Source organism: Triturus cristatus, chromosome 6 (genome assembly GCF_964204655.1).
Source record: "Triturus cristatus chromosome 6, aTriCri1.1, whole genome shotgun sequence".
Lineage (NCBI taxonomy): Eukaryota > Metazoa > Chordata > Amphibia > Caudata > Salamandridae > Triturus > Triturus cristatus.
Genome location: NC_140589.1, coordinates 428,086,626 through 428,113,068, shown reverse-complemented (window position 1 = coordinate 428,113,068; position 26,443 = coordinate 428,086,626). Strand labels below are relative to the sequence as shown.

General features: G+C 44.5%; 1 protein-coding gene across 1 annotated transcript in view; it reads right to left on the bottom strand.

Annotated features, from left to right (window-relative positions):
• The window catches only part of FBXO9 (F-box protein 9), a 518,999-nt gene that overhangs the window by 293,135 nt on the left and 199,421 nt on the right, over window positions 1-26,443 (bottom strand). Inside the window, exon 7 of the mRNA XM_085610843.1 lies at window positions 2,294-2,408. Within this exon, the coding sequence (XP_085466969.1) occupies window positions 2,294-2,408 (115 nt within the window). The remainder of the gene's footprint in view (window positions 1-2,293; window positions 2,409-26,443) is intronic.

The following is a 26,443-nucleotide window of genomic DNA, read 5'->3' as shown; positions in this document are numbered from 1 at the left end:
AGCGTCTCAACCGTCAAGAGGAGGTTGAAAGGGACCGCGCGAGCAATCAGCTGTTTGGGTATGCGTTGCAAGGCAACGCGGTGGAATCACCGAAAGTAGAGGCGGCACCTCCCCTACGCGCGAGAGGGGAGCGTGGCGTGTCATTCGGTGCTTGCGAAGGGTCTCCCCTCTAAAATAGGAGAGACCCTTGGTTGCAAAGGCCTAAGAAGCAGAGACACCGGTACAGAGCAGGGGCCAAGACGGACTGAACCGGAGGGCTCCGATGTGCATGGGTATCTTGGCGCGGCCCATGCTCCGTAAATTTGAGTGAGAGGAGGGCCACGCCCGGGTTGCAACGCGAATGAGACAAAAGCGGCAAGGAAGAGTGGTGTCTCTCATCCCGCAAGGCCGCAGAAGGGTCCGTGGATGCGTCAGGAGCACCAAGGTATGTTGGGAATACCAAAAAGCCCCAAATATTAAACAAAACAGCAAACAATAATATTAAACAAACAGCAGACAATGTTAGCAGGAAATGTGATGGTATAGTTATGGCATATTATACGATATATTTAAGGTTAACCGCAAATGTGACAGTAACTAGAAGGCATAGAGAGTAATGAAAAACAGAACTTATCTGCTTGAAGCCGCATTTAAAAATGGCAGATCTATTTAGCCTTGTTGCCATTGTAACATATGAGCATTCTATTCTAGAGCTTTGATTTGCGATGTATAAACTTTAAAATGGCTGCTTGAAGTTGCATTAAATAAATAATGTCCAATGGTAGCCTCCGGTCTAGTAATGGAATTTGTAATGGCTGTATTTAGGGGGGAAGGTTATGTAGTAGTGCTGTTTGTTATGTATTCCTGGGCATGCAGAAGCCCTGTGTGCTCTTCATTCTCTTCTGTTCTCACTTGTGTACTTACAAAAGTGGTTGAGGGTTCCAGTTCAGTTCCTGCTCGGCTGAAGTCACAACCAGCTGGTTCGGGCGCGCCATGGGCGACTTGAAGAATAAACCTTATAAAGAACTGTGTTGGCAGTGTCCTTCTTACTTCTACACTTACCAATGAGTTTTCGTCTCCCCGTAGGATGGGAAGTTCGACAGCGTGTCTCTTCAGTACCAAGGGCTTAGCTTTTAGTGACTCCAGGGTGTTACTCAAAGACCCAAGCTTCGGCGTGGGTGGTGTCTGACTGTCTTCTCCTTCAACAAATCAGGCATTTTGTAGAAATGTGGCATTAAGGTCGCTACGGTGTGTCTTTTCGACCTCGTACAACTCGTGCTCGACGTCTTGGGTTTCCCCCTGAGCTTCCGGCGGCTCTACCTCAGTATTGTGGGAGAAAACGATCCCCTCCATAGACCGAGCATCCTCCTTCTGTTTCTCCATCTCCAACAAGCCAGCCATATCTGTACTTGCCCGATGTGCTCAAAGGGTCTTAGCCCTGTGAACCAGGGTCTTTGGTTTAAAATGTAAGCATGGGACACAATTCTATAACTTATGGTCTTGAGGCAGACAGAACATGCTGGGTGTTCTTTGCTAAAGGTGAACTTTCAGGGGTAGTTAGGGGAAAACTTGAAGAATGTTCATCATACTCTAAAATGGGACAGAGTAGCCCCAGGGTTCCCACTTCAACCAAAAAAGCATTCTCCAAATGTCAATCCCTCTCACCAAACCCTTCACCCCCGAAAACTTCCTTTCATCATTGAGCGACAATCTCAGTTCCCCCGTCTTCTTTCCTTTGTGGACATCTGAACAATCTCTGTTGAAAAAAGTCAGGAGCTCTACGATGCACCTCCGTACCGGACCAGTGATCTAAGATTGTGGCCATGCACCTTGGCATTGTGGGATGACAGTCTTAGGGGCTCAACCTATGTCTACTTCCACCTACAAGCAAACAAAAGTTTTGAGGAAAACAAATACCCTTTCGGACCCAACCACTAGATGGCGGGATTGTTCAAAATATGTGAAAATAGACGAGATTTCATGCTGCAAAAGCGAAGGAATTCTAGGGGGGAGTACATGGCCTAAAATAGAAGAGCAATTTGCCGGCTGTATGCCTGTAAGGCTTTTTAAATGTTGTGATATGTTTTCATGTAAAAAAAAAAAATCTGAGTGCTTTTTTCTTCATTACGAACAGGCTCAGGTTTTGACTACCCTGGTATACTCCCTGTACCAGGTTTATGGCTAAATGCCAGTTTGTACACTTGTGTAAAAATCACAAAGTAATTGCCAGTGCCAGTTGTGTTCTCTTCTAAACATTTAACATGCACTCAGAATTTTTCTCAATGTATGAAATTCAATTATATTAGATCAATACCTTGCACAAATGTAAAATCCTTTACAGACCAGAGATAACTGCTCTAGTGACCGCAGATCCAGATCACTAGAAACCACCCATCGGAAAATGTACATGAGGACCTCCAGAGGAAGCGCTGTAAACAAGAGATTTTTTCATAAATTAGCACAGAACACTGGAGTAAAGAGTCTGCATTTCTGAAGTTAGTGCATGTCCCATAGGTGTTAAACAAAAAAGTGACTTGGACATCTTCAAAGACAAGATTCTTAATAGGAATGGTGTTGGTGATCAACAAATGCATAGGAAAAAAAAGCCAAAGGTGATAGATACATCATCTATAATCTAGACATAATGAAGGTCTAGTGATTTTTGAGTAATTTTGTACAAGTAGTTCTTCATAAACTTTCCAGATGTTTGAGCAGCTAACCACAAAATGCTGCTAGATAATCAGATCATTTGTGCTGTGGCAGTGGCGGCCGGTAAGTTTAGGAAGGAGGGGAGCAGACAGGACACACGCACACATACACACTCAAAGCCATGCATTAACACATGCACACACAAACACATTCATTAACAACACTCATTACCAAACATTCATACATACACGCATGCACCAAACATTAATTAAAAATAAAACACACACTTACTTACAGGTTCATGAGGCCTGGGACTGCTGCCTTCCCGCATTGGCTGACTCAAGTCAGCCAATGAGGGAAGGCAGCAGTCCCAACGTCACAGAGTGCGATGGGGTCAGTGAAAATGCTGACCCCACGCCACTGTGATTAAATGTCACTGATTGACTCAACACTGGGCACTTCAGGGCTTTAAACTGAGGCTCCCAGTGAAGGGTGGCTAGCCTAACCCTGTTGGTCCACTTCTTAGTCAATGGAAACGGACTCCGTTCAAATTCTGCCCTCGGTACCACGGCAAGTATCCGCGCACCGACTCGCATAAAGTGCACAACTTGTGCTTGGCTCCGAAGCACAACGAACTGGACTGAGACGCGTGCAGATCGTTCCGATCAAAGACAACACTCCGTGATCGTTGGCCTCGATGTTGCGAGATGCAGAGTCAAAACGTCGAATACAAGCCTGACATCTTCGGCCAAGGATCCGAGCACGAATTTGACGCACAATGGGACGAGGAAGAACTTTTCTCCATTCCAGAATCGGACTCCGAGATGGAAGAAGACTGATAGAGCTAGATTTCTCAAGATTAAGCATTGCTCTGTTTTGTGTTTCAGACAGACTGCATTTAAATTGGCACGCAGATTTTGGTGCAACTGAAAACACATGACACATGAAATATGAAATGAGGCCTAGTCAAATGCTTTTTAAAGGGGGCACCTTTGGTGCATGCAAAGTGAAAGACATAAAATGAAGCCTGGTCAAAATGCTTTCAGTCTGAAATGCTTGTGCTGAATTAACGTGTTTTTGCAGTGTAGAGAAACTCGTGATTACAGTTTTCCTTTTTAGCTTTGAGGATAAAATGGAATGTGTGCTCTCCTCCCAGCTCCTTTCCCTTATAATCTACACTCCCTGTTCCCGTCTTTAGACAATGCATATTCAGTTCATAACACATCTTTTTATAATGTGTATTAATTAATCAACCAACACTACACGCGGGGCAAAAGCATTTTGCATGAAAAGCTATCTAAAGCAGAGCATGTGAAAATTTGCACTGGTGCACGTTTATGCTATGTTGTACATTGCACATTTTTGCATGTTGTGCACAAATAATAGAAAAGCTGCTTTAAACTAATAGCTTTTGCTAGGTAATAACAAATACAGGGTACTAGTATGGGGGAAGGTAAACCTAATGGGTTTTATTGGATAAATTAATACTTTGTGTTGGTTTTGATTTTGGCCTACCATAAATTGGCTGCCTGGGAATCCAGCATGGCTGAGAATTGTACTGAATGAGACGCATGCGCAGAACAAGCTTGCCTCAAGTGAAGATATATGGGTCAAAGCCACAGTGAACTGTGCATTCTTGTTATCGTGCCAATGTACCAGTGTTTGTTGTAAAGTGTCATTCCTGTGTGCTATGTGAAAGAGACAGGAAATTGAGTGATACATTTTGTTGCAAGAAATGTTCTTACTGTTACATGTCATGCATTTTGTTCTCAGCATTAAGCTCCTATTGTCAGAACTGGTATGGGTTGAATTTGCAATGAGAACAGGATGGTGGGACCATCATGTCACCTAAGTTAACCAATCACAGTGCGAGTTTCTACTGAAACTGCAACATTATTAGTGTAGTCAGCCAAGAATTAGAGTATAAATAATGACCCCTTAGGGGGCGTATCAGCTTTTAGGACTAGAAGAGATAGGAGATAGGAGAGAGGAGAGGGAGCAGATGAGACCAGACATCATATGGGATAGGTACGTGCACGTCGCGGGTGCAGCCTGGGAGTAGATTGAGTCCGAGGAAAGACAGAGGGAGGTGGGGGTTCTTGCTCATATTTTTTTCAGAGAGTCCTTGCACGTCATATTTTTGGCAAGGCAGATGACATTCCTCTGTGGTCTTGTGAAGGGTGGGGCTGTCTCTCTTTGTGAAGCACAGAGAGGCAGATTGAACAGACCATTGCAGAGAGTACAGCTGATAGAACAGGTTTAGATTTAGATGCTAAAACTCTAAGTTTATGATTTGACTAATTAACTAGTTTGAAAAAGATTTGTCTTATGCATTTATTTCTCTTTATGGGAGATTATTGCCAATTATTAATTATTGATTAGCCTTGCAAACTCACTCTTGAATTATATTTTTCCTGAAACTCTTTAAAGAGTCCTTTATGGAGTGCTTTATATGCAACCTATATTATGTTTTGTATTAATTATATTTTTCCTATTTTCAATTCTGTAACCGCATTGATATTTGATTAATGAATAAAGGGTCAGAGAACCTTAACTTTTAACTAGAAAATAAAACCCTTTAAAACTCACAACTCTTTATTGGCTTCAATATTAATTGCGTTTTTGATTTTTCATGTTTATGTAAAGTTTCCTGAAGGTAATACGAGGTGGCAAGGGTCCAACACCTTTACAGAGGTAAATTAGAAGTAAATGAGGTTTTGCATTGAGAAATTACTGTGAAATTACCGCTGCATCAAGACAAGCCACAAGGCAACGTCTCGTGAGTACAGAACACCCCTTAACCCAAACTCCAACTTAGTTGAAAAAAAAGGCTTAGTTTCCACCCCCGCATTCGGGCCATGGTCGGCACCGACAAGATGTTTCTGATGCCCTTCCCTCCGGCTCGGCACCGGAACACATCACTAAGCCTTCCGGCTTAAGATCGAGTGGTATCGTACACCTATTTAAGCCCATTGGTCAGGATTTCTAAGCACCTTTCAGACAATCCTCGGAGCAATTCCAAGTTTCATACACTCTGTGTTGGGAAGCATTTTTGGAGGTCTTCCTCTGATCCTGTTCTCTATAGCAGGAATCCTGATTGTCATTTGTCTGTTACGCAATAGACGGCCTAATCACCAACAAGATAGCAAAAGCACTCCTGGAGCGTAAATACCGTGAATGCATGGTACAGCATCTGGGCACACCTCGCCTTCAGGAACTGAGCGCCTCTTGCTTTCTATCATTTAGACCAGTCTGGATGGACTGCCTCTTACCTGTTCTTCGATGCCTGTTTGCAGTGAAGAATGCGTGTTGGATCTCTGTCTGACACTTGCATCGAACACGCCTGCGGACTTGAATACCAGGCTGGAACCCTTGAGGTCCCATGCTCGGCAGTGTCCCCAGCGTATTCCTATACTGATGGCTGCATTCCTCAAGAACCCGCAGGTGCCTTTCACTACAACTGGGTTGAGCATCAGCTCTACCACTAGCACTCCGGTATCGACTACACCACCAGCTGCCGCAACACCAGCTTTGGGCAGTTCAGAGTATCATCTGTGCTCCATTGACGTACTGTGCGAGGTGTTACAGGAACCGTCCTCTGCAGCAGCGAGCGACAGCGATGTTGCGTCTCCCAGCCAGGACACTTATTCTGCAATTGGCTCATCGTGTGCTGGGATCTGAATTTGGCTTATTCCTGTTTTTTCAAAAACTCAACAAAATTTGGAACCTTTTCCTCTAAATTGACACTTTTCGCTGGGAAAAGCATGACCTTCTGTTGCTTGTTGTGGTTCGACTTATATAAACTAACTCGGCTAGGACTTTGGCTTAGAGTGACATTTCTAAATACTAACAATCAAAAATAGACTGTTTTTAAAGGTTTTTAGCAACAAATATTTTATGAACCTCACTGATATTTTGCGCTGCTACCTAGTAAAAGAATAGTTCGCTAGCATTTTTATCATTGTGTACTGTGCGGAAGAGGAGTGGGTGTTATGTTTTTCAAATGGGTACCCTAATATAGGCCCAGGTAATATACACCTTCACCTACATTATCTCCCTTATACTACACAGTAACGAGCCTTTAGGATTGAACCTTGAACCTTTACCTAGTTCTAGTCCTGGGTGCAGAAGGGTTTCTCCTGAACAATAGCATCCCATAACTTCACCAATGGACTCATACAGTATGAATGAATATTCATGAGTGTTCTTGGAAACCAGGCAGGGGCTACACCACCTACCCCACCATATCTACGTACAAGGTTCATCCCATACATCATCCTCAAATAAAACAATGACTAATACATGAAACAAGGGACAAAGAAACCCTAGATACTTTTTTGTATAAATACAGCACATCTTGGTAGGGCTGATAGAGCGAATCAAGACTTCCGGGCTGACACACTGATCAGAGAACTGAGGCTCCTGCATGCAGACACTCCAGCCAACAGTGGTCTAACACATCCCTTGCGGGTTATCCAACTCGAGACCAGGACGGGGTACCACACTCTCTCACTTCAGGTAATGGGGTTCGACTAAATCCTAGAGGGATTCTTAGCTTCACACCTACTCACATGCTAGGTACACTTAGGTACATCTAGATAGGCATCGTAGGAGTACGCTCACTTTTATCATGCATTTTATATTCATGTATTTATTCATGCTTATTGCAAGAGGACAGAACTGTACCATCCTTTTATATTCACGGTACTGCTAATAATATATATCTGCTACTGTCTAACGATTATCGCAGCACATCTATTTTACACTAGAATAACAACTGTGCAATACATTCTTATTGTAACACGCCTGGCTAGGTCTTCTTCTGCTAAAAGAAACTGGATGAGAATATGTGAGTTGAAAGGGAAGAAGTTTTATAAGGAAAATAAGGAATAAATGGAAGGATATGATCATATAAAAAGAACTGAGGAATACAAAAAGTTAAAATAAGGGTATTAAGGCAACAAGCCCACCAAGTAGGGAGCTTCTGGAGGCAAGAGAGAGAAGTAGATGATCCATTAATGGAGTAAATATTAATACATGGTCCAGATCACCTCCCTATGCAAAGTTAAGGGTTTGCCGAAGAGATATGGGGTCCCCTGTAGAAAACCTGGTCAAAGACCGGATAGCAAAATAGTGTACAGAATGGTACGAAGTCACTAAACACCACACACATCCCTGGGCCTAGGAGGCTGCCAGCCGTCCCATCCAAAGCGAGACCCAGAGACAAACTGATTGTGCATACAAAGAAAGGTCATTCACAGAAACAAGTAGTAGGTGCACAAATCCAGAAGAGGTCAAGAGAAAGTCCCCAAAAATGGCTAGAGAGTCCTAGTGATAACATAGTGAAGAAGGGACAACCAGCTGAAGCACAGGACAAATTAAATAACTTAGATGCTTTAGATACTAAACCATGGACAGAGATACAGGCACTCATAATACACTTTTGTAAGACGAGGCAGGGAAAGAGTGAAAGACAAACTAGCAAAAGCAGAAGCCAAGTTGGTCCAGCAGAAGTTGGCCATGTAAAGGGAGGGAGGAATTACCACTGCTGCTACTAAAGTAGCCACAGTATCCCTCGGTGTGCCTCCTGCAGGCATTTCACAATGCCAACCACATGCCCAAGGAAAAAATAACATGAATAGAAGAGGTGGGCAAGGAATTTTGGGGGGAAAATAGGTCAAATGTATTTCGGAGCGAACAAACATGCTACTATTGCAAGAAGCCAGGACATTTATTAGAGAATGCATGTCCAAAACGAATGATGAATGTAATGGTCAGACAAGGGCAACATATGGCCAACAATTAACAGAGCAGCATTAAACAGACAAATGACAGAGCCCAAGCTGAAAGGAATGTAGATGATCCTGGACTCAAGTAATTACGTTAGACAATTGATTTTTTGATAACTTTAATATCTCCAATGCTTGCATCTATCAAACAGGATAAACATAGAAAGACAGGATATCATGGACTAAAGAGATGAAACAAACATTTAGTAAGTTAATAACAGAGATAACAAATGCATCAGTGTTAGGAACACCGGACTACAATAAAAAAAGCTTTTCCTTTTTTGCCTCTGTAATGGCTAGGTGATGACAGCGGTCATCACACAGAAATTCCCTTTAGGCCACACGCCAATTGCGTATTTTAGTGGTCTACTTGATTCTGCCAGGAAAGGCCATAACCGTTGCGAACAAGCACTAGCAATGGCAGCCTCTACAGTGAAGAAAAGTGACCCCATTGTTACAGCTGCACCTCTGACAGTGTACCCTGAACATGCAGCATTTGCAATCATTCAGAAAGCCAAAAACAGCACTAACAAAACTGAGGGCATCAGGCTATGAAATATTATCATCACCATTCCTCAAAATAAGTTAAATGCCATTCAGCTAACTTTGCTACCTTCTTTGCACACCCCATTCCAGGTAGTGTTGCATATTTTTGTAGATGGGTTTTCTACAATAGATGAGGACATGGGATTGAGACACACAAGTGCAGTAGTGGGTCAAAGTCATGTAACCTGACTCTTCAGATATATTGAAGAAACAGACCAAATAACTTTGCCACTTCATTACTTAGGCCAGGCTACTGAACTAGTAACTTTAGTGGCAGCCCTCAAGCAATGGAAGAAACAACAATAACAGTATACTTTGATTCAGCCTATGTTACCACAACAGTGCACTCTCGCATCATGAGGTGGAGCGGACTCTGATTCCTTAAGTCTGATGGAAGTCCCATCATGCCCGTCCCCTTCTGGAGGACTTGATTCAAGCCTTAACACGGACGCATGTAGTCGCAGTGGTGAAGTGCTCAGGATTTTGCATCCTGTGGAAACGCCTTGGCCGATCGGGCAGCCAAAGATGCAGCAAAACGCATCCTTAGTGACACACACCACAGTTTTGGTAGCTAATAAAACATACACCATCGGACACTTTGGATACATCAAGACATTAGACCGAGACAGCTTACCTGCACCTCCAAGAAATACAAGAAAGTGCCCCAGAGCATGAGAAACAGTTGAGGGATGCACACAGACAGGAACAGATTTAATATATAGATAGATATCCAAAGGAAAACCTGTTATGCCCTAAGCATTGCTACTGAAAGCCCTAAATCAGCTACATCTTCCTTTACACACTGCCAGAGACATGCTCTTCTAAATATACCAAGATGAATTTGTAATGTACATACACACCTGCACCGTGTGCAAGCAGTATTCACCAACATGGATTTGAAATTCCTATAGCCCGAAACCCAGGACATATTGTTTGGGGTCAAGGGCAATAGGTTTTCATGTGTATTTTGTCCTTGGGACAGTTTACAGTTCCACATTATGGATCAGGGAAGGGCAATGTCTGCAGTTAAGGTAATATTTGTGTCCATGTGTTAATGCTGTTCAAAATTGTATTTATGGTTCATTAATCGAAAGCCTTTATTATTAGGGTGAGCACTCTAACTAAATGTTGTAAGCTCAGACTGCACTACTGACACTGGTTTCAGTATAAAAATGTGTACACACATTTTCAAATTTCAGCAATACGAGGCTATGTATAATGCTCCCAGAATGCTCTCTGATTAGATGCAAATATCTGCAGAAGCTTGAAAGCAAGGTGGATGATTCTTTGCTTTCAAAATAAAATGTTCACAAAAAAATGCAAGTAGGAAAAAAAAAATTCACTAAACTACTGTACACTTTTAGATACCATTTCTTTGTAGCATCATTTAGAAAAATGAGTTGATAATGCTAGTATTTACCAAGAATATTCTTAATGGAAAATCAGTGTAACCAGTTTCAATACGATTATGGGAAACTAAAGTAAACAAGCAGCATTGGCAAAGCCAGTAAGTCTGAAATTGGTGGTCAGCCTTTTGGTTTTGTCAATGTGTGACTTGTTTTGGCGTGGTTTTTTGTAAACCCTTATTGGTGTGGGATCTGCCGAGCCCTTACCATTATAACAAGCATTGGCAAAAACTAAAATTGTTTTTGGTCTCAAGCACAGATTGCCACAGTAGTTCCTGGCACTGAACAAAACTACTTTGTATGCTGATATACTCATTGTGAAAGAGCAGAATGCTGTCACTCACAGTGAAGCCAGCCGATCGAAACAGAGACATCATTTTGAAGGTCATGGTTAACGCCAGAGCTAATTAAGGGCCAAATTAAGAAAGAAAGTCTCAAAAGTGCACCCATGGTATATGTCCTTGCATTAAGTGCAGGCATATGGCTTTTGTGAATTCAAAAGAATTTACAGAAGTAGACCAAGAAATAGTACTCCTAGAAAATATCTGAAATGCATTTTGGCATGAGCAAATATGCATGTTTAGATTTGCTCATGCAAATAACTGAGTGTTTGCAAGTTCACTTTCCCTCCAACCACTGGTTTCCCAACTGTGGAAAACGTTTTACATCTGCCATTGTCAGAAGTACATTCCCAAACGTTCTCAGTATGGCAAAAGTTTAAATAGAGTTGCTGAAAATCCTTAAAACATGCAAGTTATTATGTTTTTACAGACAGAAAAGGGCATTCCAACCCTGGAACTACTGCTTACCACTACCTTCAGCCCCAGAATGTAGATCTGCGGAAATGTGACAATATTAAGGAATTGCTAGTATTGAAACCCTACCATGGTATGAGACGCTATATCATAGATCTTATCTAATGAGATTGCTGCCATAATTTGTTGCCGCATTACATGGCACAAAAGGGACAAGTGGATTTTGTTACAGGACAAGTAGAATTATGAAGCAACCTGCTCCATGGACAAGTAGATATTTTATTAAATTCTACACCCCTGCACCAAGCCTGACCTTTATGGTAATGGCTTCCATATTACCCCGACCGCAAGGACCCGTTAAGGATCTGCACATTGACTACATTGATGTGATTGACGGATGCAATGATTGTCAATATATCATTGTTGTAATCTGCCCATTCTTAAGAAGCTGGACATTGTGTCCACTGTGAAGTCAAGTCTGCTGCTAATTTTCTGCTCCATGAGGTAAATACCCCGGTAGGATTTTCCTGAAGGGGACCAGGTCCAACTTTGCCACCCACATCCTCAATAATATCTCCTCCCACCTCACCACCCTGTTAGGAATAACGCACAAACTTTGTCAACTTATCTCCAAGGACAGCCTCTTAAAAACAAAATCTTTCACTAGAACTGTTCACCTTAAGAAACACCTCAAGACCAGGTCACCATTTGATCCCACATCAGATTGTGACAGGGAGAGTAATGCATATATCTGTGCCACTAAGTAGACATAACGTATAGTTTCTTACCTGTCGGTGCAGTTTTACAGCTCGGAGACTTTTCTGGATTCACTATGCTGTGCATTATTCCGCCATCTAGTGGTTGAGTCCGGAATTGTAGTATTTCTTCTCTTTTTTCTTCCTTTCCGTGTCCTGGTGGTTGTCGACATACCACCATTTGGTGACCTTCTGTGACGTCGACGTGCTTCCCATCTTTGGATTTCCCCCCCCCGTTTGCTTATTCCTCCTGTGTCATCTTCTTGGCGGTGGGTGGGTTCGCTACTGAATCCATAAAAGTCTCAAAGCTGCAAAACTACACCGACAGGTAAGAAACTAAACGTTTTGCAGCGTGAATCTTTTCTGGATTCATTATGCTGTGCATAGACTTTGTAGCGGTTTGTTAGTCCAGTGGTAGCTGGGTTGAAGATGAACGCTGGTTTGTCAATATCTGTTGTAAGACCTTCTGTCCCACTTGTGCTTCCTTGTTCATCTGAATGTCCACACAGTAGTGCTTTGAGAACGTGTGCACTGAAGACCATGTTGCTGCTTGGCAACTGTCTTGGATTGGTGTGTTTGCTAGGAAAGCCACTGTTGCTCCCTTTTTCCTTGTTGTGTGAGCGTGCGGTGCTCCTTGCAAGGTTTGACCTGACTGTTTGTGGCACAACTGTATGGCTTGTGCGATCCATCTTGCAATGGTATTCTTTGTGACTAGTCATCCCAGAAAGCTGTCTGCAAATGAAAAAGAATTGCTTTGTTTTCCTGCATTCTTTTGTTCTCTCAATGTAGTACATGACCGCCCTTCTGGGGTCTAGGGTGTGCAATGCTCATGCTGCTTGTGTCTTTGGGTTTTGGAAAAAGCTTGGTATTTGTATTGTTTGGTTAATATTGAACTTAGAAACCACTTTTGGCATAAAGTGTGGATCTGTTCTCATGACGATTCTGTCATTACGTATTTGGAAGTAGGGCTCCTGTAGAGTTAGAGCCTGCAATTCACTTACTCTACTTAGTGATGTTATTGCTACTAAAAACGCTGTCTTTAGTGTGAGCAAGTGTAACGTTGCCTTGTGTATTGGTTCGAATGGCGCCTTCATTCATTTGAGAGAGTACCACGTTGAGGTTCCATGTGGGTGGTGGCATCCCCTTTGGAGGTGCTATCCTCTTTGCTCCTTGCAGGAATGTCTTGACCACTTAAGATGTGAAGAAACTTTTCCCTGTTTCACCTCTTGTGTAAGCTATGATTGCTGCAAAGTGTACCCTTATAGATGCGTAGCTTAGTTTTTCCTGTAGCAAATTTGTCAAATATTTTAGCACTGTTGACTCCCTTGTGATCTTCCTTGAAAGTTTTTCCCTATGGCACCAAAGTGAAAAGCGTTCCCATTTTGCTGTGCAACACTTTCTTGTTGTAGGCCTTCTTGCCTCTCGGAGTATTGCCATTGTGCTCTCTGGTAGTTTGAGGTAAGAAAATTCTAAGTCCTCAGGAGCCATGTCGCCAGGCTTAGGCTTTCTGTTGCTGGGTGTAGCACCTTTCCGTTTTGCAGAGTTAGAAGGTCCTTCGTGTTGGGGAGCTTGTGCGCTGTGCCTTGCGACATTTCCATTATCAGTGAGAACCAGGTTTGCCTGGCCCACTATGGTGCTATGAGGATTAGTGTCATGCGGCTGGTCCTGCACTTGTTGAGTACCCTGTGTAGCAGTGGTATCGGGGGGAAAGCGTAAGCAAATGTCCCTGACCAATCTATCCATAGCGCATTCCCTAGGGACTGTGCGCAAGGTTGTCTGGATGCGAAGTGTTGGCATTTTGCACTGTTGCAAATAGGTCGATTTGCTGAGTCCCCCATTTCTTAAAGATCTTTAGAATTTCCGATTGATTCATCTCCCATTCGTGGAATGCTGATGTTTATCTCCTCAGTCTGTCTGCCTCTACATTGTCCTTCCCTGGGAGATAGATTGCTAGTAGGTTTATGTTCCTTGGGATAGCCCATCTCCATAGCTCCTGGGCTAGGGTTGACAGTGTTACTGATTGTGTTCCTCCTTGTTTGTTGATGTAAAACATCATGGATGTATTGTCTGTTTCAATCAGCACCCTTTTTCCGTAAAGCTCCTTCTAAAAGGCCTGTAAGGCTAGGAACACAGTTTTTAACTCTAGCAAGTTGATGTGTTTTATCGCATCCTGCTGTGCCAATAGACCCCTCCCCTTGAGGTTGTTCATGTTGAGGTTCTGGACTTTTAAGAGTCCAGAGGTGTCAGGGAAACAACACCAGAAGACCCCTGAGTTCCTTCCTGTCTCGGTGCACAAATAAACAGAGACGCGGGTTTCTCGATGGTGGCGTCAGAGACCATGATTTATTCACTGCAGGGACACAGAAGTCATAGGAACCACACAGAGGCAGAATCTACGAGACTGTTCAAATTGCATTAAGTGGGTTGTTCCTTAAATACACGAAAAATGTCTTTAGGCAACATTACACGAATATTTCTCATGCCCAACCCGGTATCCCAAACAAACAGTAAATAGACATCAAACAATAACTAGTCGTAGGTTTTCGGTATTCGATCAGGTCCCCTTGTCAGTTTTCCATTCTTTGCCCGATCCTCCCCATCATAAAAATCGTAACCTCCCCATTGTAAAAGCCCAGAAGGAGAGGAGCAGAGCCAGGTGCAAAGGATTGAAAAGTAGGATAAGAGGTGTTTATGGATCATAAACGGGCATGGCTACCGTCTTCGGCCTTTCAGTCAGGACAATGGACACGAGAACCAGTATAGCAGGACTGGCCTCAGGCAAGGGAGGCAGCTTGATTCTGCCTAGTCATGCAGCGTCAGCCTTTCTCGGGGCTCGAGCTTACGTATCCTTAACAAGGTGATTCTGCCGGGGTCATCGCCCGTTCATTGACTATGTGAGGGCAAGAAACAAAATGGATGCCGTAACTAAAATGGATGCCATGACTTAACAACAGAATGCCCTATTTCTCAGTGAATTCATGCTAGTTGCGCAGCGAAAACACTGTCATGCATATAATGGATCATTTACGGTTCATTGGTACCAAAATTGTGTCAGTACTACGATACCGAATACACGGGTTCGGATCGCTACAGAACCTCAATGTGGGCTCCCCACCTCAGTTGGGAAGCATCTGTTGTAATGGTCACTGTCTGAGTTGGTTGTGTGAAAGGTCTCCCCTGTGTTATGTTCTTCCTGTTCCACCATGTCATCTCCTGAATACCTGTTTGTGTGACAACCACTAGATCCTCCCAACTCCCTGTTGCATGTGACCATTGTTGCTGAATCCATTCCTGGAATGGTCTCATGTGCAGTCGAATGTTTGGGACTAGATAAATGCATGAAGCCATCATCCCTAGTATTTTCCCCACTGTCCTCACTGTCAAAGCTTGCCCCTTGCAGTAAAGCGGTGTCTCCTTCAGAATTGCTACTGTCCTCTTAGAGCTTGGGAACACCATCCCTACTCTCTTGTTGATTTCTGTCCCTAAGAAAATCTTCGCTTACTCTGGTTTTATTGATTATTTCTCCCAATATATTGAGAAACCCAGTTCGAACAAGGTCCTTATGACCTTTTCTATGTGCTGTTTGCAAAGGTTGTATGTGCCTGCCCTTACTAACCAGTCGTCTAAGTATGGGTAAACGTGTATTCCCTGCCTTATTAGGTGGGCTGCTACTGCTGCTAGACATTTTGAGAACACTCTTGGTGCTGACTTGAGTCCGAACGGTAGCACCGTGAATTGGTAGTGTACCCGGTTGATTACGAATCTGAGTAGGTTCTTGTGTCTGTTGTTCATGGGGATGTGCAAGTAATCTTCCTTTAGGTCTATAGTTGCCATGTAGTCTCCTACCTGTATCTGAGGTAGCGCATCTTGTAAGGATATCATTTTGATTTTTTTATGAACCTGTTTAGGAACCGTATTGAATTAGGTTTCATATCCACTTGTTGGATGTAATCTTCTCCCACTCGTGGAAGAAGTTTTCTATTCTGCCTCCCACTTGTGTTGCATGTTGGAGGTGTTCCTTGTTGTTTGTGAGTTGATGTTTTGAATGTTTACAATTTGTTGCGCCCTCTGATGTTTTTAGAGTGTGCGCACAAGTTGTAGTGCAGTCACTTAGAGGTGGGCTACTGTCTCCCTCTTTGTTGTTGGCCTCTTCCTCGAGCGCGCCCTCGAAAGGATTGCCTCCCCTGTTGGCTTTGCAACTTTGCTGTTGTTGACCCTGTTGCTGACCCTGGTTGCCTCTTTGGTAACCTTGTTGAAAGGTCTGGTGTGAGGTTACTGGCTGGTGGTTACCCCCACCTGTTGGTCTCCGCGATGGTGTGCCCCTACGCATGCCTCTGAATTGTAGAGCCCCCATGGACCTTGCTGTTTTGTTTTCTTCCTTCAGGTGAGTAAGTTTGTCGTCCACAGCTGTTCCGAACAGTTGTTCTCCATTGAACGGAGTGTTCAAGATGTTACTTTGAACCTCTGGTTTGAACCCTGAGATTCATAGCCAGGCATGTCTTCTTTCCGTAACCCCGATCATCATTTGCCTGCTTGCGGTCTCCGCAGAATCTAGGGCTGATTTCAAACATGTGTTGGCCATGTTTTTCCCCTCTTCACCAAATGGCTTGCCCTTCTCTGGAACTGTACTGGCAGATTTTTGAGCAGTTCGCCTACCTCCTCCCAGTGCTGGTATGCATGCCTATTGATCAAGGCATTAGAGTTGGCTATGCGCCACTGAATCGCGGCACTTCGTTCCATTCTCCTTCCTGTGAGATCCATTCTCTTGCTCCCCTTTTCTGGTGGTGGGCCCACATTAGTGGGTACATTAGCCCTCTTTCTGGCTGTGGAAGCTATTATTGAGTCAGCAGGAACTGAACCCCTGATGTACGTTGGGTCCATGGAGGAGTGCTTGTATTTTTTCTCTCCCCTTGGTGTTACTGCCTTGCATGTGGCAGGTTCATTGAAAGCTTCTTTTCCCTGGTCCAGCACACTTGGAAGCATGGGCAGGAATTGGCTCTTGTTTGTGTGGGCAGCAAGGTTTCTAGAAGACAGCAGGACTGTGGCTTCTCCTCCTCTAGCTGTACTCCATAGGTGTCAGCAGCCTTCTTTATTACCGGATTGTACAACCGGATGTCGTCGGGGGTGAGGGCCTCGAAGTGTATGTGTCTACCCCTTCTTCTGGCGAGTCAGCGTCAAGAACTTGCCACTGGGTGTCTTGTGTCTCCGAGGTCGCAGAACCGTGATAGGTTTGGTCCTCAACCTCTCCCTCGGCTTCGAAGTAGTATTCCTCTTTATCAGCCGGTTCTGGGGTTGTAGGAACCTGTAGTTCCCCGAGGTCTCTTTCGGGGAGTGTCGAGATTTTCTGCGGGACCTTGAATTGCTTCATTGTGTCGTCTAAATCTTTCTTGCGTTGCAAGATGCTTGCCATTTCAGCTTCGAGCATTCTCCTTTTCTTCTCAAGCTCCGACGCTTGAGCTTTGGCGTCGAGATCTTCTGGCTTTCTCTTGGCGCTTGACGACGTTCAAGTCGAAGCTTGCTTCACCCTCTCTTCCTTCGACGTTGAGGAGTCTTTCTCGTGACTGCTCTTCGACGACTTAGTCTTATCAAGGGTTTTCGCCATCTGGGAGTCCTTGTCAAAGGAACCGACAGACTGTTTGTCCTTGGATGAGCTCGCAGTCCTTCGGGGCTCGGTCGACTGTCTCTGGGTCGCTGTCTCTTACCTCCTTCGGAGCTCTTTTTTTGACGTCGACAGGCTGGGCGTGAGAGTCCTTGTCGCCCTCTGGCCCTTCGGCGACTTTGTCCTCTTCTACGCTGGAGGCGCCCAAGTCTCGAAGCGATGGTGGTGGTCCTTGACCCTGCATGTTGTAATTTGCCCTACTTTGCTTTTCCCTCACCCTCAAGGTCTTCGGGATGAACGGCGAGCACGCGTTGCAGTCCTCGGAGCCGTGGTCGAGCGGCAGGCAAAGGTTACAGACCGGGTGCTGGTCCTTCTGCGCGTACTTGTAGTGGCAACTGACGCAGAACTTGAATGGTGTCTTGTCCATTACAGCGCCCAGTGAGCTCCCTGTGTGCGCACTCTCCGTTGGACGTCAAAGTTTTGGTGTTTTATCCTCTTCTCTGCGTCCCGGTTCGAAGGCCGGTGTGTCGAAAGTCATTTTCCTGTTCTTCTAGGTCAATTTTCGTGTATTTCTCTCTCCGAAGTTCTGGAGCTCCTCCCGTCTCGATCCAGACCCAAAGGCGGTAAAAAAAAAAAAAAAAAAGATGGCGAACAAATGGAGGGGGTGAAGAAAAACTGCAATTCCGGACCCAACCACTAGATGGCGGAATATTGCAAAGCATAGTGAATCCAGAAAATATTCACGCTGCAAAAGTTGCCGGTTTCCATGTCTAATCTCACAAAGCTACAAAGTTCTTCTCTAAACAGGTTACACGTGTAGCTGACGTGTGCCAATGTACAGAAACCCTAGCCTTTGGGAAGTACAATTAACACTGAGGAACTTTCCCAAGTGAAAGCCCCATAAGCTCCAAGGATCCTTTCCTGTAACAGATAGCACAGCTACTGCAATTAAATTCCACTGCCACAACCCATGGATTTATCTGACAGACGTCCGCCTAGCCCAGACCATGCCATCCATCCTTTCGGACACCGAGCATAGGAGAAGCAAACTGAGTAAAGCCTCCCTCTACCGTTCCAACAATAGACAATACTTCTTTCAAGTTATGTATTTCTTGTTTGATTTTCTTCTCAATGCACTAATACTGCTATTCTACTTCTTTGATCCTACTTCATCTATTACACGCATGTGCAGAACTGTTGATAATGGTACTGACCGTCACCCTCTCCACACGGATTTATTTGAGAATATGTGATATCAGCACATGCATAGTATAGGCATATCCACTACCAGTTATGTATGCTCCCTCATCCCCATGTTGCTGCAATGGACAGATTGCATCTCCCTGAAGATGTATCCCCAAATATTACACACTGTCTCCTGCACATTTTTTATGCAGAATAAAAGCACAGCTACAACCAACTCATGTTAGCCTTGTAACTGCACAAATTAATACAATTAGATTTGACACCACCCTTGAAGTTCTAATAATCCTGACTGAAAAACAAGAGATAGTGGAAGAGATATCAAGAATGAAGAAGGCAGTGTTCACCTACAGTGGGAAAAAGCCATTTTACACCTAGGCATTTTTTGGAAAGTCTTATCCATCGTCTGAATGTAGTAACTATTTAGTTAACCCTCTTCCCTCTGACTATGCGAGCAGACCAGGTCTTAGCATTACGGGATCAGTATTTGCCCAAGACAAATTGCACACTGGAGACAAGTTCAAATGTAGAGCAATATCATTATGGGATGTTACCAAGACAAACGGTGACCTAAGATTTGATAAGATAATAGGCCAATGTCAAGAAATATGGGATGCAAGCATACATAGATATACATGGATAGGAATTACCACACACCATATAATTAAAATAACACAGTTTTCTCTTTGTTTCAGAGGAAATGGGACAGTAAGGGTGGGGAGCAATCTCATCTGCAAGATCACCACTTACAATGCAGAGCGGCACCTCCAGCCTGCTTGATCACTATTGGATGTGTGGGGCCCGGCTCCACATGCAGCTACCCTGAACTGGAATGGCCTCTGCTCCCTCGTGACTATACACACCCCCTCCCTGGTGATACTAGGTGTGAACATCTTCCAGGTACATGACTTCCCATGGACCGTACAACAACCTTGCTTTATCAGCACAAGAAAACATTAACTGCAGAATAGTATGGTACGACAGCTTGGGAAGAAGTTCCACAGGAACACAGACTTTTTAATGACACAAGTGGTGGCAGTTGTTAGGGGTTGCCACCGGAGGGCTGAACCAGGGGGGAGCCGAGACGGTCCGGCTAGGCCCAGATGCGGTTTGGAAGCCCCCTGTGAGCTCCCCCGCACTTGATGTTGAAGAACAACTGGAATTAAAGTTGATAATGACAGCCATGAAGGGGGGACGGGATGCAAACAAACAATGAGACGTTGGCAGAGGCCATTCGGACATTACATAACCTACAAAAAACAATTGTCAGCAAGAGGGGTGCCCCTGATGAGTGGTTCATGGGTTGGTTTGAGTGGGTGCCGTCCTGGATGTCGGGTTTAAAGCCTGGTTGACTTTGGTGGTGTCATCGCTCTTGATGTGTCTTATTTATCAGATGATAATAGCATATTGTAAAAGAATAACAGCTAAAATGGGAGGGGCCTTTTTGATTAGGAAAAGCACTAAGGATGTTGAGGGATAGAGTAGTGAGCATAAAGTGATCTTCCCCCTTACCTCCAGTAGATGGGAAGGTGGGAAAGATAGTTGAAGAATCAACTAGAGGGGGGACTGATGTAGGGAAATAATAGGAATACATTTTATAGACACATACACACAAATATAAAATCCCAAACCCCAATACACACATTTCAGGTGAGGGACAGTTTTAAACCTATGTAAGTAGTGAACTGGCCTAGGCTAATGAATGGATGTCCTGAAAAAATTAACTGTGGGTCCCACAAAAATACATATGTCATAGTGCACATTAGTTTTAGGAAGAAAAATGCTACTTACCAGGTTGCATCTGTTCTTGGCATGTAGGGCTGCAGATTCACACACTAGTGCATAGATAGCCATCTGGTGGTGAGCCCGGATGATTACACTTTGTTGTTGTCCTGGAAGAGTCTTTGTATGGAAGATGACTCCTCCACTGGAGGCTAGTGCGCATGGGCATCGACTCCATCTTCAGATTGTTTTTCGCCATTACGGGAAATGATGGAGTTGTGTGAGAACAGAAAGATGTCCATGTATATAGTGTATCTACTTAAGATATTACTGGAACAGATAAGAGGCAGCCGGGGAGGCGGGTGGGCGTGTGTGAATCTGCAGCCCTACATGCCAAGAACAGATGCATACTGGTAAGTAGCATTTTCCGTTCGAGGCATTTGGGCTGCAGATCATACACTAGTGCATAGATTGTATAGCAGTTCTCTCCCTTAGCGGCGAGTACCAGTATCTGTTGCAGTGGTTTGAAATAGTGTTTGGAGTACAGCCTGGCCCACACTAGCTTGTTGTTTTGCTTGCACATCTACACAGTAGTTCATTTGTGAATGTGTGCGGTCTAGACCATGTAGCTGCTTTGCAGATATAATCTAAGGGAATGTTCCCTAAAAATGCCATAGATGCCTCTAGTTTACGGGTGGAATGAGCCCTGGGGGAATGGATAGAGTGCGTTTTGCTTTTTGGTAGCAAATTTGAATGCATTCAACAATCCACCTTGCAATCCCAGTTTTTGAAATGGGATTACCTTTGGAGAAAAGGACACAAAAAGCTGCTCTTTTTTATGAAATGGCTTTGTCCTATCAATATAGTAGAGGAGAGCTCTTTTAACATCTAATGTATGGAGAGCTCTCTCAGCCACTGTTTGAGGTTGGGAGAAGAATACTGGCAACTCAACAGACTGATTGAGATGGAATGGTGAAATGACTTTTGGAAGTAATTTGGGATTTGTCCTTAGAACCACCTTGTTGTGATGGAGTTGCAAGAATGGTTCTTAAATTGTTTGTACTTGGATCTCACTCACCCTTCTGAGTGATGTAATAGCTACTAGAAACGCAACTTTCCATGAAAGAAATTGTAATTCACACTTATGCAAAGGCTCAAATGGAGGAACCATGAGCCTAGTGAGAACAATGTTGAAGTTCCATACAGGGGAGGGTGGTACCCTGGGAGGAATTATTCTTTTGAGACCTTCCATGAAGGCTTTGATGGCAGGAACTTTGAATAATGATAGATGCTGTCTGTTTTGAAGGTAAGTTGTTATAGCAGCAAGATGTAACCTGATTGAGGAATATGCTAAAGTGCATTTGTGGAGATGCAGCAAGTAGCATATGATGTTCTGGATGGAAACATCTAGTGGGTTGTTGTTATTAGTGCAATATATAACAAATCTTTTCCACTTAGCTGCGTAGCAAGCTCTAGTGGTGGGAAGTCTAGCGGCTTTGATAACGTTAATGCAATCAGGTGGGAGGTTGAGATATCCAAATTCTAAGACCTCAGGAGCCAAATTGCTAGGTTGAGCTGCATGGGGTCCGGATGCATGATCTCTCCATGGTGGTGTGTTCACAGGTGTGGTGTGAGTAGCAGTTTTTGATGTGGTACCACTGAGTTCCAGTAGTGTGGTGTACCACAGTTGCCTCGCCCTTGTTGGTGCAATTCGAATCAGTGTGAGGGAGTGTTGCTGCAGCTTGCGCACCACTAACGGAATGAGTGGGAGAGGCGGAAAAGTGTACGCAAATCTGCATGACCAACTCATCCATATCACGTTGCCTTTGGACAATGGGTGTGGATACCTGGCGGCGAAGCTTGGGCATTTGGAGTTTAGGTGTGTGGCGAACAGATCCATTTGTGGCTGTCCCCATAATTGAAAGAAAGGTTGAAGAACTTGCGGATGAAGTACCCACTCGTGAATCTGTTTCTGACGACTTAACAGATCCGCAACCTGATTTTGAACTCCTGGTAGATGTTCTGCTAGTAGGTAGATGTTTTGAGGAATGGCCCACCTCCATATGCTGTGCGCCAGCCGGGACAGCTGTAAGGAGTGTGTTCCTCCCTGTTTTTTAAAGTAGAACATGGCTGTCATATTGTCTGTGCGGACTAAGACAGCCTTGCCTGATAGGTAATTTTGAAATGATTTTAGAGCTAGAAAAATGGCTAGCAACTCTAGATGGTTTATGTGGAGTAGCTTTTGTTGAGGTGTCCACCTGCCCTCTACTGTGCTTGTACTACCTGTGAAACTGGCACGAGGAACGGCCGTCCTTTGGAAAGGTTTTTGGTGTTCCACCACTGCAGAGAGTGATGTGTCCGGCCGTCGACCACCACCAGATCTGTTAATTGACCTTGAGCCTGGTTCCACTGGCTTGCTAAACACTCTTGCAGGGGGCGCAAATGGAGTCTTGCGAGCGGTACTACAAAAATGCAAGATGCCATCATTCCAATTAGTTGCATGAACACTCGAGCTGGTAGTGAGTGTTGCGGTTGAAATTTTTGTATAAGAGCTTGCATGCCTTGTATTCTTATTAGATTGGGGGATGCAAGTCCTTTGGAGATGTCTATTGTGGCACCTAGATACTGCTGAGACCGGGGTGGTTGGAGGTGCGACTTTGTTTTGCTTATAGTGAAACAGAGTTTGTGTAAGAGGTGAATGGTCTTGTATGTGTACTAGACGCATTGCTGGTATGACTTGGCTTTTATTAACCAGTCGTCCAGATATGGGAGGACATGGATGTTTTCTCTTCTCAAGTGTGCTGCTACTACTGCAAGACACTTTGTGAAGACTCAGGGTGCTGTAGTGACTCCGAAGCGGAGTACTTTGAATTGGTAATGCTGACCGTCCACTACAAACCGAAGGACCTTCCTGTGAGCTTGGTAAATGGGAATGTGAAAGTAGGCATCCCTGAGATCTAGGGTAGCAAGGAAATCGCCTTGCTTTAGCAGAGGAAGGACCTGCTGTAATGTGACCATATGGAAGTGGTCTGACTGTATGTAAAGGTTCAGGTGTCTCAGGACCAGTATAGGTCTGTGGGAGCCGTCTTTTTTGGGAATAAGGAAATAGAGAGTAAACGCCAGCGTTTTGATGGTATAGTGGAACTGGTTCTATTGCCTGTTTGTGCAGTAGAGCGACTACCTCCTGTTTTAGGAGTGTAAGATGCTCTTGTGACATGGAACGCTGTTTGGGTGGTATTGTTGGAGGAGTGGAAGTGAGCTCCAGGCAATAACCTGACTGAATTATTTGTCTCACCCACCTGTCTGTTGTGATGGAGTTCCAGACAGGTAGGAACTGTTGTAATCTCCCCCCGACAGGAGTAGAATGGTCTGGGGGAGGGAAGTCACTGTTTGGGGGTGGAGGTGGTACGGGTGTTGTTACCTCTGTCTCTACCTTTAGTATTGTTGCCTCTGTATCCTTCTCTGTAATAACCTCTATTAGGCGAGGATTGGGTGGGAGTTTTGTAAGAAGAGGAGGCAGTATTGGTAGGAAAAGTTGTTGAGGTGTCCCTGTACGAGGAGCGACGAAAGGACGCTCTTGGAGTTTGATTTTGTAAAGCGCCCATGGATTTTGTAGTGTCAGTGTCTTTTTTCATTTTTTCGAGAGATGCATCAACCGTGGGACCAAACAGATGATGTTGGTCAAAGGGTTGGTTGAGAATACTGGTTTGTACTTCTGGTTTGAAACCAGAAATAAGCAGCCAGGCATGCCTGCGTAAAAGTATGCTGGTATTTATTGCCCTTGAGGCTGTGTCAGCAGCATCTAGAGCGCAACGGATGGAAGTGTTAGTAATGACCTTCCCTTCCTGTATCAAAACAGTAGCCCTGGTCTTGTATTTGTCTGGTAGATGTTGTATAAGGGTTTCAAGCTCATTGTAGTGAGCCCTATCGTATCTTGCCAACAGAGCTTGGGTGTTGGCGATTCTCCAGACGTTGGCTGCTTGAGAGGTCATACGTTTGCCTGAAGCATCTAAGAGTTTGGATTCTTTATTAGGGGTGGAGCGTCCCCTGTTGTCTGAGAGTTAGCTATTTTTCGTGAGTTGGAGACCACTAAAGAGTCTAATGGTAGACAGCCCTTATATTTTTTTCTCCAACCTGGGATTAATTACCCTGGCCCTGACAGGATCTTTAAATATGTCTGGTGCGTGTTTTATAACCTCTAAGCATTGGTAAGATGGTTGTGGTCTTATGAGAGGGTAATAGTGTGTCCATAAGAAAGTCGTCATCCACTGGATCAGTATGGAGATTGACCCCATGAAAGGCTGCTGCTCTGTGAATGAGTTGTGTTAACTCTATGGTGTCATCTGGAGGAGATGGCCTAGAAGGGTATGCATCATCTTGGGGTAAATCCGGGGCATCTGGTGCATTGTAGTCTTCCCAAGGATCATCTGATGGGCCAGTAATATCATCTGGATCATCCAAGGGTTGCTCATCTTTTGCCCCCCAGAAATATCATCCTCATCGTTATCTGCTGGTGCAGGGCTATGTGGGATGAGTGGTGAGCGTGTGGGGGAAATATAAGGGTCTGGCACTTCTGGAAGTGGTGAAGGTACTCTTATGGGAGAAGTTTGAGCATGTTTTTTCAGAGGGACTGAAGGTGTAGATGGAGGTTCCAGTTTCCTTTTAGCAGGGAAAGTGGTGATATGTCCAGTCTTTGAGTGAATAAGAAGAATCTTTTGCTTTGGATCTGGACGGAAAAGCTCTTCTATGGGAGAATCCTTTCTCGGAACCGGCTTGTCATGTTTGGGATCAAGTTGTTTGCTGGGTTTAGCAATGTTTAGTAGTCTTAGAAGTAGATTGATGTTTGGGTTCCAAAGACTTGTGGTCAGAATCTTTTTTCGGTTCAAATTTTTTCTTCGGATCAGAGAATTTCTTCGGATCCGGAGTTGTTGGTTCCGAAACGTGTTTCGGATCGACAGTTTTTAGGTGCCGAAGTTTGCTTCGATGCTGAAGTTTGCATTGGTGCCGGAGTTTGTATAGGTTTCACTTTCGGTTTAAGAAACTTCTGTTTATCGGGATTGACTGGAGGCTGACTCGAGCCCGAGTTGCCTAGAGGCTTTTTGGGAGTCTTCGTTGCCGGGCCCGAAGGCGGGGCATCGGAAGTTTGTGATCGGTATGCACCTGGGCCCGAAGGTGGAGGTGGAACCGAAGCCTAAACAGGTGTGGGGGTATCAAGAGGGTCGAAGTCTGTACTTAAAACCCGCTGACCAGCTGGAAGGGGATTGTCATCTTCTGCCTGCTCGTCGGCTCCGGAAGCTGAATCCTCTGCTTCGGAAATGATGACTTCCTGCTGCTGTTCTTCTTCAGAATCCGGTTGGACTGGAGTCCCCTGGACGAGGGTGTCTGGTGCCGATGAAGACGATTGTGTCCTGACTCTCAGAGCTCGACGGTCTCGGATTGTCTTTTCGACCGGAACGAAGCACAGGCCTGGCAATCTCTGCTTTCGTGCTCTGGGGACAAGCACAGATTGCACACCTCATGTAGATCAGTGTGGGTGAATTTGTGTCCACACCGAGGGCACTTCTTGAATGGTGTTCTTTCCATGAGCCGAAGGCCCAATGGCGCAGTTGGGCCCGATGGCCCTCGACGAGCACCGTAATTGAGAAGTGAAGGTTGTTCGAGACGCGTGTATAAGTAAGTCTCGATCGAAAACAATACAGACGGTAGGAATCAAGGAATGCGCGTCGAAATGAGGTGGGTAACGAAACCGAGCAGGAGCGACATACACATCCGAGCCCGATGGCGGAAAAAACAATCTGAAGATGGAGTAGATGCCCATGCGCACTATGCTCCAGAGGAGTCGTTATCTACCATACAAAGACTCTTCCCGGACAACAACAAAGTGTAATCATCCGGGCCCACCACCTGATGGCGATCTATGCACTAGTGTGTGGTCTTCAGCCCATATGCCTCGAACATAAACAGTTGCATCGTCAATTTAGCTGCGCTAAACACAAATAGATATTTTTTTGCAGACTCAAACTTGACAGGACATCAATAA